The sequence below is a fragment of the Caretta caretta genome, chromosome 8 (genome assembly GCF_965140235.1).
Source record: "Caretta caretta isolate rCarCar2 chromosome 8, rCarCar1.hap1, whole genome shotgun sequence".
Lineage (NCBI taxonomy): Eukaryota > Metazoa > Chordata > Testudines > Cheloniidae > Caretta > Caretta caretta.
The window spans coordinates 98,998,903-99,016,794 of record NC_134213.1 but is presented as its reverse complement, the minus strand read 5'-3'; the positions used below and the strand labels follow the sequence as shown (position 1 = coordinate 99,016,794).

The following is a 17,892-nucleotide window of genomic DNA, read 5'->3' as shown; positions in this document are numbered from 1 at the left end:
CCTTTTGCCTCTGGCTTTTCTCAGTGCTCGCCTGTGCTCTCTCCATCCCTCCCTGAAGCCTACAGGAGTGCCAAAAGCTGCATACATCTCAGAAGGGGAAACACAGCTGAGGAGAAAATCTCCCCAAAAATCAAATGCAGCCTTGGGACATGGCTAGAAATCACAGACAGACGAATTATTGAACCAACTTGCTAGTCTAAAAATTTGAAATAAATTTTGGAATTGCCCTCAGAAAATCTCTGCAGCAGAGAAGTCTGGTTCAGCCTGCCTGTTGCTGTACAGGAATAGAAAACTGGAGAGAACTTTAGGAGGTGAGATATTCACAGCTGCCAGTGACAAGTCAGGTTTTGCCCCTAAGTTGCAAGCAGGCTAAAGTATCTATTGTAACAGCTCTGTGGACCATATCATGTAGAAGACAGGCTGGACATTTAACATGGATATTAAAAACACCCAGTATTATCACAATTATAATGGAACTGATTAAACCCAAGCAGAGAGGCCAAAGGCCGAATGACCACATGAAGTGCACTAAGCCTCTCACCTCTAAGTATAGTCCCTTGAGGTCAAGGTAGAAGCAAATACACTGCTGATACTGTACCTGTCCCATAGTTAACCAGAGGACTTCGGGCTGCAGAGATATCAATGTGGCATCTTTCATAAACAGTATGTGTCGAGAGAAAAAGATGATGTTCTATTTTTTAAAAAGGTGATAGAGAAAAATTCTTACCAGATGTGTGCAAGTATGTTAGAAGGCAGTCCTGTCTTCAAGAATAACTCTCTGGCTTCCACACCAGAGATAAAACCATCCATGTCTTTATCAGTTTTCAGGAAAACCTCATCATATTTGATTTTGTCGGCAGGTGATACAACCCACTAAGAAAAAATACAGGTAAATCTCTTTGAAGACAAATGTATTTTTAATCTCAAGGAACAACATAATTCTAGTACTAAATCTCTTCAAATGACATCAGTCTTTCTAATAACCAACCGCAATGAGACAGCTTGGAAAGATCTACTCCCTGTTGCTTGGTTCTGTCATGGTCAGAACAGGTAAGACTTTTTGTCTCAATGGCTGCTTTTTTTGGACATACCCCAGGGCTCATTTATTTGAAGTTCTGGTATATATTCCTGGCCTTGTCTCACTTCAGTTACTTACATCAGCTATCCCGTCCACTATCACTAACCCCCTCAGACCACACACACACCATTAATTTGTTGGTAAATTGCTTGCCTGATGATTACTGGATTTGTCTCTGTGCCAGATCAGACAGATGTTATCTGGTCGTGTGCTTGGGCTACTATTTTGTTGGATTTTTTTTAAAACAGTTTTCTTAATGTTTTGACCTTTGCACAAGGCTCATATGCTTTAAAATAAGCATTTTTTGACTGAAATTTAAAAATGTATACTAAGTTTTTCCTGAAGCCAAATTTATATAGTAGAAGACTTCTAAAAAGCACTTCCAGTAAACATCTTCACAGATGGTTAAATCCATATTTGCCTTTCCCAATCACCAGTTACCCCAACTTTATAAACATATTGACAGAAACAAAACAAAAACAGCCAATAGATCAAGGTAGTCTGTATGACCTGACCCATCTGCATAACATTTCATTACAAGCAGTGACTAAAGAAAACACTAACACAAGCCAATTTTAGGACTATACCTGTGTTAGTGGTGCTTTGGCAGGTAAAATGCCTACAGGAGACGAGGATCGATGAGCATCGTTAGCAAATGTTGAAGAGGGGATCAACTGCACTGCTCCTGGAATACTGACAGTTTTTCTCTTGGAAGGTGGCACCAAAGCTGAAGGCAAGGACATTGGCACTGGTTCCTTTTCCAAAGCACAGTACACCAAGAACATGGCCTGAACATGAAAACAAGATATGATGGTTATAGCATTAACCAGGGTTGTAAGATTTATCTTCATTTTAAGACATGACCTACAGTAGTTTTGAAGCCATCTAAAATTTAAGAATCTTTTCAAAAGAATGAAGCAGCCTATAACTCAGAGGTGACAGTTATCTAGCACATTCTGGATACATTTTATAATAAGATTTTCAAGGATAATATGGTCTTCCCCTCTTGGTTTTTGCCTTTTATATTCCTATCCTGTCTTGCCAATTTCAGGGGATGGTCATAGTCCCAGTGTCACCTCACTGTTAGAGCAGCAACTCAGCAGTTAATTCCCTTTCCTCTATTTTCTTCAGAAGCGATGAAAGGCAGCAACCACCTACTTAAACTCAGTACTTCACGAACTACTTCACAAACCAGGAGGAGAAGGATAGCCTTGAGGTTGAAGCGTTGGATTGGGTGAAAGATCTGAAGATCTGGGTTCTGCTCCTGGCTCTGCCACAGGATCTGTGAGAGACCTTTGGACATGTCACTTAATCTCTCTGTGCCTTTGTTTCTGAAGTCTGAAATGGAGACAATCATATATCCCTACCTCACAGGGATAAATTCATTAACGTATGAAGCATTCATTCCACGGGAATGAGCACCATAGAAAAGCCTATGAATAAACAAGTATAACCGTCAGGCTCAATGTTTTCATTAGAAGTGTATTTAAACACAAGAGACCATCAAGGTAAATCTACATTAAAAAGACATGAAATGCTTTCTGAACATTAGCCAAAGAGGCAGGGCCCAGTTATGGTTTCTCCTGCCCCCTAACTGTATATGCATCCCATCCCAAGGGAGAGCAGCAGACATCGCCTTCCAAAACATCAAGCCCCAAGCAGCCCTCCTTATTCTAGAAGAGAAATATTTCATAAATCTTAATTAGGTAGTATCCTTTGACAGTCATTTTTCTCTCTCCCCAAACCCTCTAAAACTGAAGTCTATCTTTCTGTTCTCTCTGGCTTGCCACATTAAACATTAGCCTTTGAAGGCTCCTTTGAAGTTCACTGCCAAGTAAACAAATCCTGCACTGCAGGAGTTTAACACCTTTTAGATTAGTTTCCAAAAGTTGGGGGATGATTCAGCAATCACCACTTGTGGGTTTGCATATTAGGAAACAATTTCAGTAGTTAAATTCCAGGCCAAGAGCACAAATTTTGACAATGGAACGGAGCCAAAAGAGGCTCCACATAGCCTATGCTCCAAGTTAAATCTCTGGAGCGGACAGACGTAGGCCAATCAGTATCCCTCCCCCCCACAAATGGCCAGTGGGTGCCAGAGACTCCAATGGTGGGGGGACAGGGGGACAGCTAGCTGACTTCCTCAGCCTCTCCCTCCCTTGCTGCTGGGGAGGTCTCCCTTCGCTGCCAGCCTCTTCAACATCCCCCACTTGTTGAGGCAGGTGGGTGGCATTTGTTCATATTCACTGGTTTCTTCCACAAAAAGAAAAGGAGTACTTGTGGCACCTTAGAGACTAAAATTTATTTGAGCATAAGCTTTCGTGAGCTACAGCTCAGCTGTAGCTCACGAAAGCTTATGCTCAAATAAATTGGGGTTATACTTTAGGAAGGGGTTACTGTGGGGTTATACTTTAGGAAGGTTCAAATCTTAGAAAGGGTCACTTAAGATGTACTATTCCACAAAATTTTATAGACTATCCATTACGTTAATTAACATCCCATTGCTTGCCTAGTATGTTATATTCATTCCTCAACTTCATGAATCAACTGTTTTAGCACTCAGCTAAATATGTGAAAATTACAGCACACACATATATAGAAGTTATAAGTATGGCAAAGATGAATACTCTACAGGTGAATTATTACAGTGCACATGAAATTATGTCCACCACTACAGTTAATTGGAGATTTAAAAAGCTGATTTTAGAAGAATTTGAAACAAGTGACAGCATAGGTGAAAAGTGACGGAGCAGTGACAAGTAAAATATTTTGTGGGTTCCTTCATCTGGGGGGAGGGATAGCTCAGTGGTTTGAGCATTGGCCTGCTAAACCCAGGGTTGTGAGTTCAATCCTTGAGGGGGCCATTTGGGGCAAAAACTGGGGATTGCTTTGAGCAGGGGGTTCGACTAGATGACCTCTTGAGGTCCCTTCCAACCCTGATATTCTATGATTATCTGCCAGAAGGATATTCCTATTTCTGTCCCCTTAAATCTGCCTAAATAACCCATGTCTTCTTAAATCCGCCTAAATACCCATACCTCAAAATGTTGATGCTTGTCAATAAGATGAAGAAAGAACAGAGTTTTCCCTATTGGTATTTTTATACCATTTTGAAGTCACTGCTAAACTCCCAGTATCTGACTCTAACATGGAAGAGCTATTATTGAGTCAGTTTCTGGAAGACCAAATTAAAGACAAGCTTTTGGCATGCATACCTACTAGTTTCCTTTACACAGTTCTGAAAGTTTACCTCATTTTTCAAAAGGCTTACACAGACGAATGAGTTTTAAAATATTGTATTAATAAACACTTATGTTCGAACCTTTGTACTATTAATACTATTAATTTCTCTAACTGAAAAACAAACATTTCCTCCACCCTGATTACATGGTTCTTTCCTCTCCACTTGACTTAAGTGCTGAACACACACCCTTGACTAATTTATCATCAGAGCAAGAGTTCAACAGGTTTTATTTACTCTTCATCTTCAAATTAAAGAGAGAGTGAGCTTCTTTTTAATCTCATTTTTATCCATGTAAATTCAACTTTTCAAGTACTGAAGTGAAACTAAAAGCAGAACCAAAAGATTGACCCCAAAACAGGGGGAGATGACAAATGAGCAATATGAAGAGTCAGTGTTTTACGCTCGTTCTTTTATATCAGTTTTTCCAGTTGCTGAATTTGGTCACTAAATATCAATGCAGAATATGTTTTTGAATTTAAGAATGGTGTTGTTGATTGCATATCCACCTTGAGAGCACTCATCCTCACCCCAAGTGCCAGTATTAGGATATTTGGCTGGACCTGTAAAACAATTTTTCAGCGTCTCTGTTCCTAAATGGAATCAATTCCTGTCCAGTATGTATAGAGCCAATACAAAAATATGGGGAGGTTAAAATAATTCTGTGTTTTCTATCACATTTCAAGATTGCTAGATCCTTCACCACTGGCCTCCCAAGGAAAAGCTTTCTTTTTATCCATTTGAGGTAGCAGCATTTAATATCATATGCTGTTAAAGCCTGGTCTAATGAAAAGAAGATAGGAATTCACGTAAGTGTTAGAGTTACATACAAGTCTTAAAAAGATAAATCTGATAAGGATTTCTTGCTGTGACAAGTATGTGTACCTACTGGTGAAAGTTACAATACATAAAAAATGCACCATATATAATATTCTCTCTCCAAACAGAACTACAGAAATCCTAGACAAGAAAAAAACGACCTGGAATGAGACTCCAACACCTTCTACAAGAGAAGGAAGCAATTTATGTTCAAATGGTTTCTAACTGAAGAAGGGAAGCTTAGCTTAAACTCCAGCAGGGATGCAATGTCCTTTGAAAAGAACATTAAAAAAAGCACTTTGAAATGGACCTACAACCTTGTATGCTCACCTGATAACTAGAAGCAACTGTCCCATGGTTTGTGGATTAAAAAATATATATTTTTAATTAATGGGTACATATACTAGATTTATGAATATGACCAAACATCTCAAATGCTAATAAAACCTTTAGAAGTTCACTCTCACAAGTGATTTCTATACAAAAAGAGGACACTGACTTAGCAAGTGGGGGAGGCAGAAGAGCAAAAATAGTACAAGCAATGGAAACTGATGGGAATTTAGACTGCCACTGTGGCACGAGCTAGGATAACGAAGAGAAATAGAGAAGTGAATGAACAGATATGAAGTCTAAAAACCTAGCACTTCTAATGTTTGGTTTTTGTTATTAGGTTTGCAGAATTATGAAACTAAATGAAACTGTGTACTTACAACTGCAAATTCATCTCGATCCAACATTCCATCATGGTCAATGTCACTTAATTCCCAAACCTAAACAGAATCAAAATATATAGGTGATTGGCTCCCAAACCCCATACATGCACTTAGGTCCTGCACTTAGGACGGAAGAACCCAATGCACAGCTACAGACTAGGGACCGAATGGCTAGGCAGCAGTTCTGCGGAAAAGGACCTAGGGGTGACAGTGGACGAGAAGCTGGATATGAGTCAGCAGTGTGCCCTTGTTGCCAAGAAGGCCAATGGCATTTTGGGATGTATAAGTAGGGGCATAGCGAGCAGATCGAGGGACGTGATCGTTCCCCTCTATTCGACATTGGTGAGGCCTCATCTGGAGTACTGTGTCCAGTTTTGGGCCCCACACTTCAAGAAGGATGTGGATAAATTGGAGAGAGTCCAGCGAAGGGCAACAAAAATGATTAGGGGACTGGAACACATGAGTTATGAGGAGAGGCTGAGGGAGCTGGGATTGTTTAGCCTGCAGAAGAGAAGAATGAGGGGGGATTTGATAGCTGCTTTCAACTACCTGAAAGGGGGTTCCAAAGAGGATGGCTCTAGACTGTTCTCAATGGTAGCAGATGACAGAACGAGGAGTAATGGTCTCAAGCTGCAGTGGGGGAGGTTTAGATTGGATATTAGGAAAAACTTTTTCACTAAGAGGGTGGTGAAACACTGGAATGCGTTACCTAGGGAGGTGGTAGAATCTCTTTCCTTAGAGGTTTTTAAGGTCAGGCTTGACAAAGCCCTGGCTGGGATGATTTAACTGGGAATTGGTCCTGCTTTGAGCAGGGGGTTGGACTAGATGACCTTCTGGGGTCCCTTCCAACCCTGATATTCTATGATTCTATGATTCTATGCAGTGTCAACCAGCAGAATCAAAGCTTCTATCTGGTTTCAGATTTTAAAAATACCCAATAACCCTCTCAAACAGGAGGGACCACAGGATACTGAAAGTTTCCCTCAGCACTAGTTTTCAGTCAGCATTGTGCACTTGGATAAAATTGTGTAAGAAAGCTATTTTCTGAAGGTGTAGAAAAAGGATAGGATTACATCACTCTCCCTCAAAGTAAATGTTAAAATATACATAATTAAGTGGCCCAATACATTAAAAGGTAGATTAATGTGGCAGTTTTACAGAATAACTTCAAAGATATCCTTTGAAACAAAACATACATTTATCAGTTTGTTTTACTCCTCAGTACGGTAACTACCTTTTTAGAAGCAGGGAAAAAACTACACACCACATGTAAAAATTATTTGAAGTGTTTTACATATATACTATTAAATAGTCTTTAAATACAGAAACCTACCAGTAAAATATACCAATTAATTTTGTAAAGGGAAGTGTGGTCATTTTACAATACCTTAGTAGTAAGGCTACGAGTCTGTCAAGGAGGTCACAGATTCCATAACTTTTCGTGACTTTTGCAGTGGCTGGTGCTGGCTCGGGGCTGCCTGAGCTGGACAGCCCCTGGGCCAGCAGCAGCAGTTTGGGTGTGTCGGAGGGAACTCAGAGCAGGTGGTTGGAGGTGTGGGGGGCACTTACCTCGGGGGGAGGCAGGGGGGGGCTCCCTGGCTCCCACTGGCATGGCCCTTCAGCTCCTAGGCGGAGGAGGGGTCGGGCCTCCACTCTGCACACTTCTGGCACCCACAGGCCCTGCAACTGCAGCTCCCATTGGCTAAGGTTCCTGGCCATTGGAAGCTGTGGCAGCAAGCATTTGTAGTGGGAGCAGCGCACTCGAGCCCCCAGACCCTCCTCTGCTTAGGAACTGCAGGGACACGGAGCTGGGTAGGGAGCCCCAGCCAGCCCTCCCCGCACCACCACACGGGTCCCACTCCCAGGACGTGGTGGTCCTGGTCCGCCCCCTCCCACGAGCACCAGTGGGGTCCCAAGCCTCCTCCCCCGGCACCCACGACCTCCCCGGACCGCCCCCCGCCCAAGTTTTAGTCACAGGTATTTTTAGTAAAAGTCATGGGCCATGATTTTTTGTTTGCTACCCGTGACTTTTACTAAAAATACCCATGACTAAAACGTAGCCTTACTCATTAGTTACATTTTTATTACTAAAGATATTAAATCTGAATACCCAAACATTTCTCTAATTAGTACAGTTATCTTTATTATTTATGATTCACAAATCAAGTCAGTGGCCCGTTAATTTTAGTTGGAATGATATTCTTACTCTTCCTAGGACATCCACCGGCAGTTTGGAGTTTAGCAGTACAGGTTTCACCTTATCCCCCGACAAAAATCCATTCACAGGACTCAGACTGTCAAAGATAGCATCATATTTGGCCTTTTCTTCCACCTGAGAGAGTAGAAGATAAACAGATTTATAATTCTGGTAATGGGAACACTTTTAGAACAAAGCACACATAACCCAAGAGAACCACAGTTATTGTATAGGTAAGTAACCATTTAATCAAGTGCTTGTGCATGTATTATCCCACTCTAGGTGAATCCCAACCAGTGCTCCTCTGGTGGTGGGAACTCTGAGTCTACTTTAACAGAGACTGAAGGACTCTCCTTCCAAAATTAGCATCTGTTCCGGGTGCTTCAACAATTGCGTAATGTTGTGCAAATGTGTGTACAGTCTAGAGGTGCTGCTCTGCAAGCATCTCTGATTGGAACATTTCTCAAGAAAGCCTCAGAGGTAGCCTGGACACTGATAGAATGAGCAGTAATTTGTGGTGGTGTTTGTGAGGTCATAACAAGTCCTAATATAGTAGGAGATCAATACCATGAAAAATTTTGTACTGTTGCAGCCTGTCCTCTCATTTTTTCTGCATATGCTATAGCGAGTCTTGCAGAGGATCTAATATTCCTTAGTTTTATTAATACAGAATGAAAGACCTCTACAGACATCTGAAGTGTGTAGTCTCTCTTCATCCCTCTGACTATGACATTTTAGAAAGAAACTTGGTAGATGTATCACCTGATTTAGAAGAAATTATACAACCTTTGATGGGAATTTCAGATGAGGTCTTAAGGAAACGTTACAGAACATTGTGTTGGGGGGTCCCCCCATCACCAAAGCTTGTAGCTCTCCTAGTGGATGTGACTACTACTTGATAAGCTATTTTAGCTAACAACAGAAAGAGCAGGAGGCTAAAAGGCTCAAAACATAAAACGTGAAAAGAAAAAAAACAGGTGAAATGTCCCAAGGGTAAACTAGAGCTTTAATGGTGAATAAACCCTCACATCCTTTATAAAACTTCTCAACCATAGGGTGGAAAAACACAGACTGCCTTTGTAGAGGTGGGTGAATGGTAGCGATGGCTGCCAGGTGAACTTTTAACTCATAAAAATGCCCTATTCTTCTAAAATGTTCTGAATCTGCAGTGTGAATAGAGACAACTGATGGTGTACCCAGATGGGTATCTTTTTCCACTTAGCCAAACTGTCTAGTGGAATGCTTCCTGCTGCTGATTAACATATTTTTAATGGCTTGAGAACAGACTCTGAGAGTAGCCACTCTACATCCATGCCATGGGGTAGACAATGCACAGATTGGGGTGTGGAACCTGGCTGTAATGCTGTGATATATCCTGGGTAACATACAAGATAACTGGAAGTTGAACCAATAAGCTTCACAAATCTGAGGACCAGTATTGTCTCAGTCAAGCCAGGGCTAGGAGAATCATACTGGCATGTTCCTGCTTTAGCTTTCTGATAATCCTGGCAATCATTTGAAGCAGAGGATACATATATAGAAGCTCCAATTCCCAGGGGAACAGGAATGCATCTATCACAGAATTCAGGTTCTGACCAGCCCTGAAACAGAAGTAGCTGCATTTCTTGTTTCTGGTCACAAATCTATGCCGGGAAACCCCTATTTTTGGAACTTTGACCACACTAACTCTCAATTTTCCGGTTTCAGAGTAACAGCCCTATTAGTCTGTATTTGCAAAAAGAAAAGGAGTACTTGTGGCACCTTAGAGACTAACCAATTTATTTGAGCATAAGCTTTCGTGAGCTACAGCTCACTTCACCAGATGCATCACGAAAGCTTATGCTCAAATAAATTGGTTAGTCTCGAAGGTGCCACAAGTACTCCTTTTCTTTTCTCAAATTTTCAGGGACCATTCGTGATACATTCATGATTCTGCTGAGGCAATCTGCTAGAACATTCTTTACCCTGAGAAGGTATGAGGTTTGAGGGTGATGTCATTTTCAATGCTCAAGTTCCAGAGCAGCACCACCTCCTGACACAAGAGATTTGACCTTGCTCCACCCTATTAGTTGAAGTAAAACACTGCGGTTGTACTGTCAATCATCTTTCAAAATATAGTGCTCACGATAGATAGCAGAAAGACTTGGCATGCATGAATTACAGCCCTTCAGTTCCAAGACATTTATACGGCTGATTCTGGAGACCTTGAGTCTGTACCCCATCTAGGTGTGCTCAGCCAGCCAATAGTGCATACGTCCATCACTAACGTTTCTGATAGAAAGAGAGTGGAGGTGGGGTAGAGAGAGTAAAGTACCCCCTTGCAGATATATTCCAGACTCATGCACCAGCTTAATACTAGGACTTGAGCAGGTGTGTGAATCAGCCTGTCCAGAGGATGCTTGCTTCGGTGATATGTGGACTTCAATCAGCTTTGCTTGCACTGCAAGCAAACTCTGGCATGCTAAGACACACGTGGAATGCCACGTGTCTAAGCAAGGTGAGGCAGGATCTCGTTCTCCGGTGAGCCTAGCCTAATGCACAGGGTTAAAATGGACCAGAACCGTTCTTAAAGTAGACAGGCAGTTCTTGTTGTTGAGCCAAAAACAGCTCCAGTTAACTCAATTCTCTGAAATGGAGACAGTGTTGATTGTCCATGTTTATTTTCAGACATAACCGCATGAAGAGAGACTGGATCTGATGAATGCTGCCTGTGACTTCTTGCCCGGAAAGACCATGGATTACCAACCATCCAGATACAGGAATATCTGAATGCATATGTGTTAGGTAAAGCACTAAGACCACCACACACTTGGTAAAAACTCTGATCACTGATGACAGGCTGAATGGAAATACACCTCTACCCCGATATAACGTGACCCAATATAACACGAATTCTGATATAACGTGGTAAAGCAGTGCTGGGGGAGGTGGGGGGGGGGAAGGGCTGCGCGCTCCGGTGGATCAAAGCAAGTTCGATATAACATGGTTTCACCTATAACGCAGTACGATTTTTTGGCTGCTGAGGACAGTGTTATATCGGGGTAGGGGTGTACCATATATTGGTAGTTACAGTCCCCACTGAAAACTTTAGATATTTTCTGTGGCTTGGGTGGATAGCCATATGAAAATAGGCATCCCGCAGATGGAGAGCAGTGTACCAGTCATTCAGATAAAAAGAAGGAATAATGGAGGCAAGGGATACCATCCTGAACTCCATCTTTTTGATGAAGGTGTTCCGGTCTCTCAGAGTACGTCTACACTGCATCTGGGAGCATATTTCCCAGCTCAGGTAGACAGACATGTGCTAGCTCCGCTTCAACTAGCATACTAGAAAGAGCCGGGTAACTGGGGGTAGCACATGCAGCAGCTTGGACTAGATGTCAGAGTAGAAACTCACCCAGACCCCCGGGTATGTACTTGAGCGGCCACGTAGAGCTAACACATCTACCCACCCAAGCTGGGCAGCATGCTCCCACATGCAGTATAGATGTACCCTTAGACCTAAGATGGCCCTCAGACTCCCCTTTTTTCTGGGGATGAGGAAACTACAAAATAAAAAAACCTTTTCCTGTGCTGCAGACGGACCTCCTCTATAGCTCTTAGATCAAGAAGAGATTGTACCTCTTGAAGCAGTATAATTTTGTGAGGGGGACACAGAAGGTGGATGGAGCTTAAGGCATTGACTGAAACTGAATGGTGTATCCCAATTCCAGTGTCTAGAACACAACGATCTGAAATTAAGGCATTCCAGACACTGAAGAAATGGTACAACTGATTTCCTAAGGTAGAAGATGAATCAAGAAGAAGATCTGTTGTGACTGGGACTCTGTTCCTCAGGAAGCAGTCAAATCTGCTGCTTCAAGGACTATGACTGCCAGTAAGAGGTTGCTGCAGCAGAAGCAGATGATATTTTGCCTAATAAATTTGTGACTTTTCCTGGATGAATTAAATTGCCTAGGTAGAAAAAAGAATAGTCTATCAAAGCTAAAGCCTCTATTGCCTCCTGTAAGTAGGAGGTATGCGAACTCATAACGATCTCAATGTCACAAGAGAATCCTTGAGGGCACACAAGACCTCAGAGAATTGTAGGACTGAAGGGACCTCCAGAGGTCATCTAGTCCAGTCCCCTACACCCATGGTAGGACTAAGTTTCATCACTGAAGAGCCTTCACCCTTCAAAGGGAAGATCCTCTCTCGTTATTTGTACTTCCCTAAAGACACCAGAAGCACGAAGCCAGGAGGACCTTCTCGTCACTATGGCTGTTGCCATGGATCAGGATGCTAGGTGATGCACCACCTGAAGGAATGTTCTGGTGGCCGAGGGCCAGCTTGATGCAACAGACTTGAAATCCTCTTTTAGCTCATTGGGCAATTTGTCCATAAATTTCACAAGGGAATCCTAATTAAGAGAATCATATTTGGTAGTCTAGGATTCTCACTTGCAAGCTTGCTATGGAGTAGCTTTTTCTGCCGAGCAAGTCGAGATTTTTAGACTCCTTGTCCCTAAGGGTGGACTTCCGTCGTTGCTGTGTAGACCACTCCTTTGTGGCTGCCACTACCAATGATCTTGGCACCAGGTGAGAGAAGAATTGTTCGAAACGTTGTATTGGAACTTGGTGACAGTCAGCTTTTTTAGATCTGGGTGTATGGAAGTCAGGGTTTGCCATAACAACTCAGCAGGATCTACAAGTACCACTTCATCAGGGACCACAGTGTGCAACAAGTCCAGTAACCTGTGATGGTTCTCCCGGACTGTTTCTACAGGAAGTTCCAGTGCAGAGCCCATTCTCCTCATGAGCTCCTGAAATAATTTGTAGTCAGACATAGGCCTAGGTAGTATAGTGTCAAGAACAATAGCTTCACCGGGGAAGAGGATGAGATGTCAGTTAGAATCTACTGAGGTTCGTCCTCAAGTTCCAATTCTGCCTGTGCCAGAGACAGGACACTGAGGTGATGGTCCGGCAGACATGATCTTTTTAGCAGAGATCCAGGTCCTGACTGTGCAACTGAGGTGGATCTCCTTGAATGGGGAATATCCCAACATGCCCAGTATGGCTGTTAACTGTTATAATACCAGAGGTCATATAATACCAGAGGTCAACACGGGGATCCCTCAAGGGTTAATATCCCAAGAGAGGGATTTATGTCAAATAAAGTAAGATTTCGCTCTGGAATCACAACAAGGTGTCAGGGGAGGCAAAAGCTGTAACTTGCTGCTCCCTGATGGAAAATGAAAAGGATTATTCTTCAGGTAGGGGATGGGCAGTGCCAGTACGTGTGGCTTGTGGTCTAAGCTGTAAAGTCTTCACCAACATATTAGACAAACTTGGAACCATAGTATTGTTACTCTCGACTGACATACACTCAGCTGAGAGGAGACAGGAGATAAGAGAGTCCTCGGGATAAGAGAGTCCTCAGCATCAACCTGGCCGGTACCAAAGTCACTGGTACTGGGATTATCAGTACCAGAGAAAGCAGAACCATTGTAGAACATAGAGGTTCTGGGTCCTCAAAGCTGGATTCAGGTAAATTCTCAATGTTTATGGTTTAACCAGGTATTTGAGAGATCTCTCCTAGACTTTTCCCCTACTGAGGTATCAGAAAATTTAAGGGTTTTAGATGATGGCCGTGGGGGCAATAAACAAAGCCTCTTCCCTCTAGTAAACTTCTAGGGATTTCTCTGCTTTCAGAGGATGAGGTCTTTGGTACCAGAGCAGCTATTGAAGATGAAGAGGCTGAGAGCACACTCTTCAATGAAACAGTCAAGGTACACAATATTGGAGCAACCTGGATCCAAACCCAAGTGCACGGATGTTTCTATGAGGTACATTCTCAGTCTGTTTTCTCTAGATTTCTTTGTGTGTCTGTAAAAGGATCTACATATGATGCATGCTTCTAGAATGTGACTTTCTCCTAAACTAAAAACAAACAAAACAAACAAACAAAACCCAAGATATTCCATGCCCATTGTTTAGAGGCATGACTGCCTGACAGGAAGGACAGTTTTAAAAGCCTTGGGATTTTCTGACATCCTGAACAAAGGTTAACAATGGTGATACAAGAGTACCACCCCAAGGGAAGGGAAAAAAAAAAAAGACGACACTTCTCTCAGACTTCGAGAGAAAATAGGAAACACTATCAAAAACCCTATGAGTATTATGTGAACCAAGTTAACTATATACAACAGAGCACTGAACAGTTAATTGTGAGGCATCAATGTAATCTTTCAGCCACAGACAACGAGAAGGAACTGAGTTGGGTTGGGACAGCCCAGTTCTTTGTGCATGGGAGCATGAGGACATTCAGGGTACATGTGCCTCCCCAACAGGTACTGCTGACCAAATATCTCCAGCTTGAGTGCACTCAGCACAGGTACACACAAATTGGAATATATATGTGTACAAAGAAGAATCTTAATTCTGGCATTTGCTAACTTTTGAGTGCTTGACTTTGCAGCCTTAATATTTTTCTAACATAATGGTATGTAATCTACATAGTGACTAAAACTACTCAACTCCCATATTTAGCCTCTCAATAATTTAAATTAAATGTGACAGCCCTGCAAAAAACCCCAATGATCTGAAAATACAACAGCTGTCTGCCTCTTACATCAGCAGTACAATTCAGATGAAGAAGCTGATAATGTTTGAAACGAACATATGTATGGTTTATAATTATCCTGATTATGACAGGATCTCTATAAAATCTCAAAGCTACCAATATATGCTAATTTCTAAAATACAGAATTAGAATTAATTGCTTTTTTACTTCAATATTTCACAACTTCCAAAAGATTTTGTTTTCTGGTATAAAAGATGGCACAATAAGACTCAGTTTCAAGAATATCAGATATGAAGCGTGGAATATAGAAGACATTAAATTTGGAGAGAATCTGAAATAAGCTATAGCAGTTACTACATGTCTAAAACAAGTGTAAGTTTTCTTGGAAACTGCAGTCATAAAAATGGCCAGATATTGGTATGTAGGCTTTTTGACTGTTTACAATTCTCAACATACCTTAACAGCCCATGGGATGTCGGCTGATGCTGTTCCACTGATTAGTATTGGGCTACTGGCATCAGTCTAATGAAAAACAGATCAAACAAAAATATATTACTTGCAAAGAGAGAACTTGAGTTGCAAGACTTTTCCGCTCATTTGAATGGGTCCTGCTATCCAAATCCATAATCACATTTTAATTAATCAACTAATGAAGGTACAATAATTTAGGATAAGAAATTCAAAGTGGCATGTTCTCTCCACACTCAAAGAAGCACCAAAACGTAATAAAAGTAAGCCTTAATTTATAGCTATACCATATTCCTTCAACGAAAAGGAAACATTTTAATTGTCTCCACTTCTAACAATCCAAAGAAAAATAAATAGTAAAACCTGTTACACACCTTGTGGGTTATAAATAGTACAAATATCACTTGTTAATTTTTGTAACTGGTGCTCATGAAAATGAGGGAAGACTAGCACCAGAGTTGGGCATAGTGTGACCAGGTGCCATGGAAGCTTTCCCACTCAGTCTTCTAAGTGCAACTTCACTGTTGCCTTTAACATCCTTGTCTTAGGATTTTTTTAAACTAGAAAAAGTTCAATGGCAATGCTAACAAAAAATATTTACTATGGTCTAAATTAACATTTTCTCTTGTGACCCAAGTCTCCAGTAGGGCTAGAAGACTAATGTACTCACTGTTGCACAAAAAGTACATTTTTTTATTTTTCAACAGCACTAAAATCTCCCAGTGAAGATAATGAATATAAAACACTAAACCTTCACAACTTGTAGCTTAAAGTACTTAACGTTAATGAGTTCATCACAGTTTTTTGTTTTTTGTTTTTTTTTAAAGTGTCTTACAAATCTAGGTGGAGGAACTGGCGAATTAAGACTACTCAGGGAAACGTCCAATCCATTCTGTGCACAGGCCACTAGTCGCAAAGCCACAAAAAATTCCTATGGAGAAAAAACAGATTTTTTAAAGGATTTACTATACAAAAGTAATTTAAATTCAACTGGAGAGCTGACAATTTATATTTCTTCTAAATTGGCACATTTCTTAACAGGATTCATCTTGTTAAACTAATATACTTTATTATTAAGCCTTAATTTATTTCAAATGACTTACAGTAACATTAAAAGTATCAACCATTACACAGTAGCAACTCTAGAAAACCTTAACATCTTACTGAAAGGTCTGCCAAAATATTTAACGGTGCAGCAAGGAAGAGAAAAAAACAAAACAAAAAACAAAACAAAAAACTCTGCTCTACTGAAATGAAGCTCCAGTCACCAAGTTTTATTGCATTCATGCCGAGAGAGAGAACGACTCATTTTTTACACTATACATTCTTGGAAATGGGAAGTACCACATTTTCAGAAATATCTTAATAGCCTCAGAAAGGGCTCAAACAACATAGCAATCAATCTTGAGAGGCAACAAATAGCAACCCACAGCCTTAACAGATATGAGGCAGCTTTGGGGCAGGAAGGTGGGACAAATGTTCTCAGATGAAAATATTTTCCTCCATAAGCCATTCTCTTTCCATGCCTTGGTCTCTGCCTGTTTATCACCACATATTTACTGGATTGGAGGACCATCTCAAATTGAAATTCTGACTGACTGACTAACATAAGAGACATTTGCTCAAAAATGTATTCGGTATGTGTCAGTCTATTCTTTAACATTACTAAGGGCAGGCTACACTTAAATTGCTGCAGCGGCTGTGCTGATGTAGGGCTTTAGTGAAGACATTACTACGACAATGGGAGAGCTTCTTCCGTCAGCATAGTTAATTCTCCTCCACGAGAGGCAGCAGATACGTCGACGTGAGACCCACTGACAGTGATAGCTACTCCAGGGGTTAGGTTGGTATAACTTCTTCTCTCAGTGGTGCTCACCCCCAGTGGCTTTGATCAGAGATTTCTCACAGCAGTATCTGTTCAGCCCGTGCATGTGTGTTAGTCAGTCTCATGCCCTGAGCTATTGTTACATAGTACTGTGTGGGCAAACTGCCCTAATTTCCTTTTCTACTGCAAAGCCCCATGGCAGAAAACTCCGAAGCAGAGGGGAAGGAGGGCAGATTGAGATGTGTATCCCTATGGGTGCTCCCCTAAGAACCACAGTTATTGCACAAAGTGAATAACCATTCCTTCTTCAAATAGTGTCCCTATGGGTGCTCCACTCTAGGTGACTACTGAGCAGTATACTCTAAAGTGGAGTGGGCTTCTAAGTCAAGTCCAGTATGGAGGATAGCACAGCCAAGCCAAACACAGTATCACAGGCAGAGTCGTGAGTTATTGCATAGTGTTCAGTGAACATATGAACAGATGCCCAAGTAGTGGCTTTACAGATTTCAATAACTGGCACATTTTTGAGGAAGGCTGTAGAAGTAGCAATAAACTTTGTAGAATGAGTGCGTATAACCGAAGGTGGTTGAACACTGCAAGACTGTTAACAAGAGTTAATGCAGCTTGATATCCATTTGGAAAAAGTCTCTGTTTAGAGATTGCTGACCCTTTTGACTTATCTGCTAGTGAGATGCATCACTTCACAAAGGGCTTTGTTCTGTCTAGGTAGAAGGCCAGGGTGTGCAGCAGTGCATCCTGGAGATTTAGACGCAATTTGGTGTGGAAGACAGGCAGGTGAATGTGCTGATTAAGATGGTACTTGGAAGAAACCTTAGGTAAGAACTTGGGGCAAAGCCGCAGCATGACCTTGTCCTTAAAAATCATTTCAAGTAGGGTATGCAATTAGGACCCCTAATTCTCCAACATGTCACGCCAACATGATGGCTATCAGGAATGCCATCTTAATTGACAAATGGAGCAGCATGCAAA

At 41.5% G+C, this 17,892-nt stretch overlaps 1 protein-coding gene across 4 annotated transcripts in view; it reads right to left on the bottom strand.

The window, feature by feature from the left end:
* Nucleotides 1–17,892, bottom strand: part of EPS15 (epidermal growth factor receptor pathway substrate 15) — a 108,595-nt gene that overhangs the window by 64,146 nt on the left and 26,557 nt on the right. For all 4 annotated transcript variants that reach the window (XM_048860176.2, XM_048860181.2, XM_048860179.2 and 1 more), the window contains exons 5-10: nucleotides 15,913–16,008; nucleotides 15,066–15,131; nucleotides 8,058–8,183; nucleotides 5,849–5,908; nucleotides 1,666–1,866; nucleotides 728–873 (exon numbers count right to left, since the gene is read on the bottom strand). In XM_048860176.2, coding sequence (XP_048716133.2) covers nucleotides 728–873; nucleotides 1,666–1,866; nucleotides 5,849–5,908; nucleotides 8,058–8,183; nucleotides 15,066–15,131; nucleotides 15,913–16,008 — 695 coding nt within the window. The remainder of the gene's footprint in view (nucleotides 1–727; nucleotides 874–1,665; nucleotides 1,867–5,848; nucleotides 5,909–8,057; nucleotides 8,184–15,065; nucleotides 15,132–15,912; nucleotides 16,009–17,892) is intronic.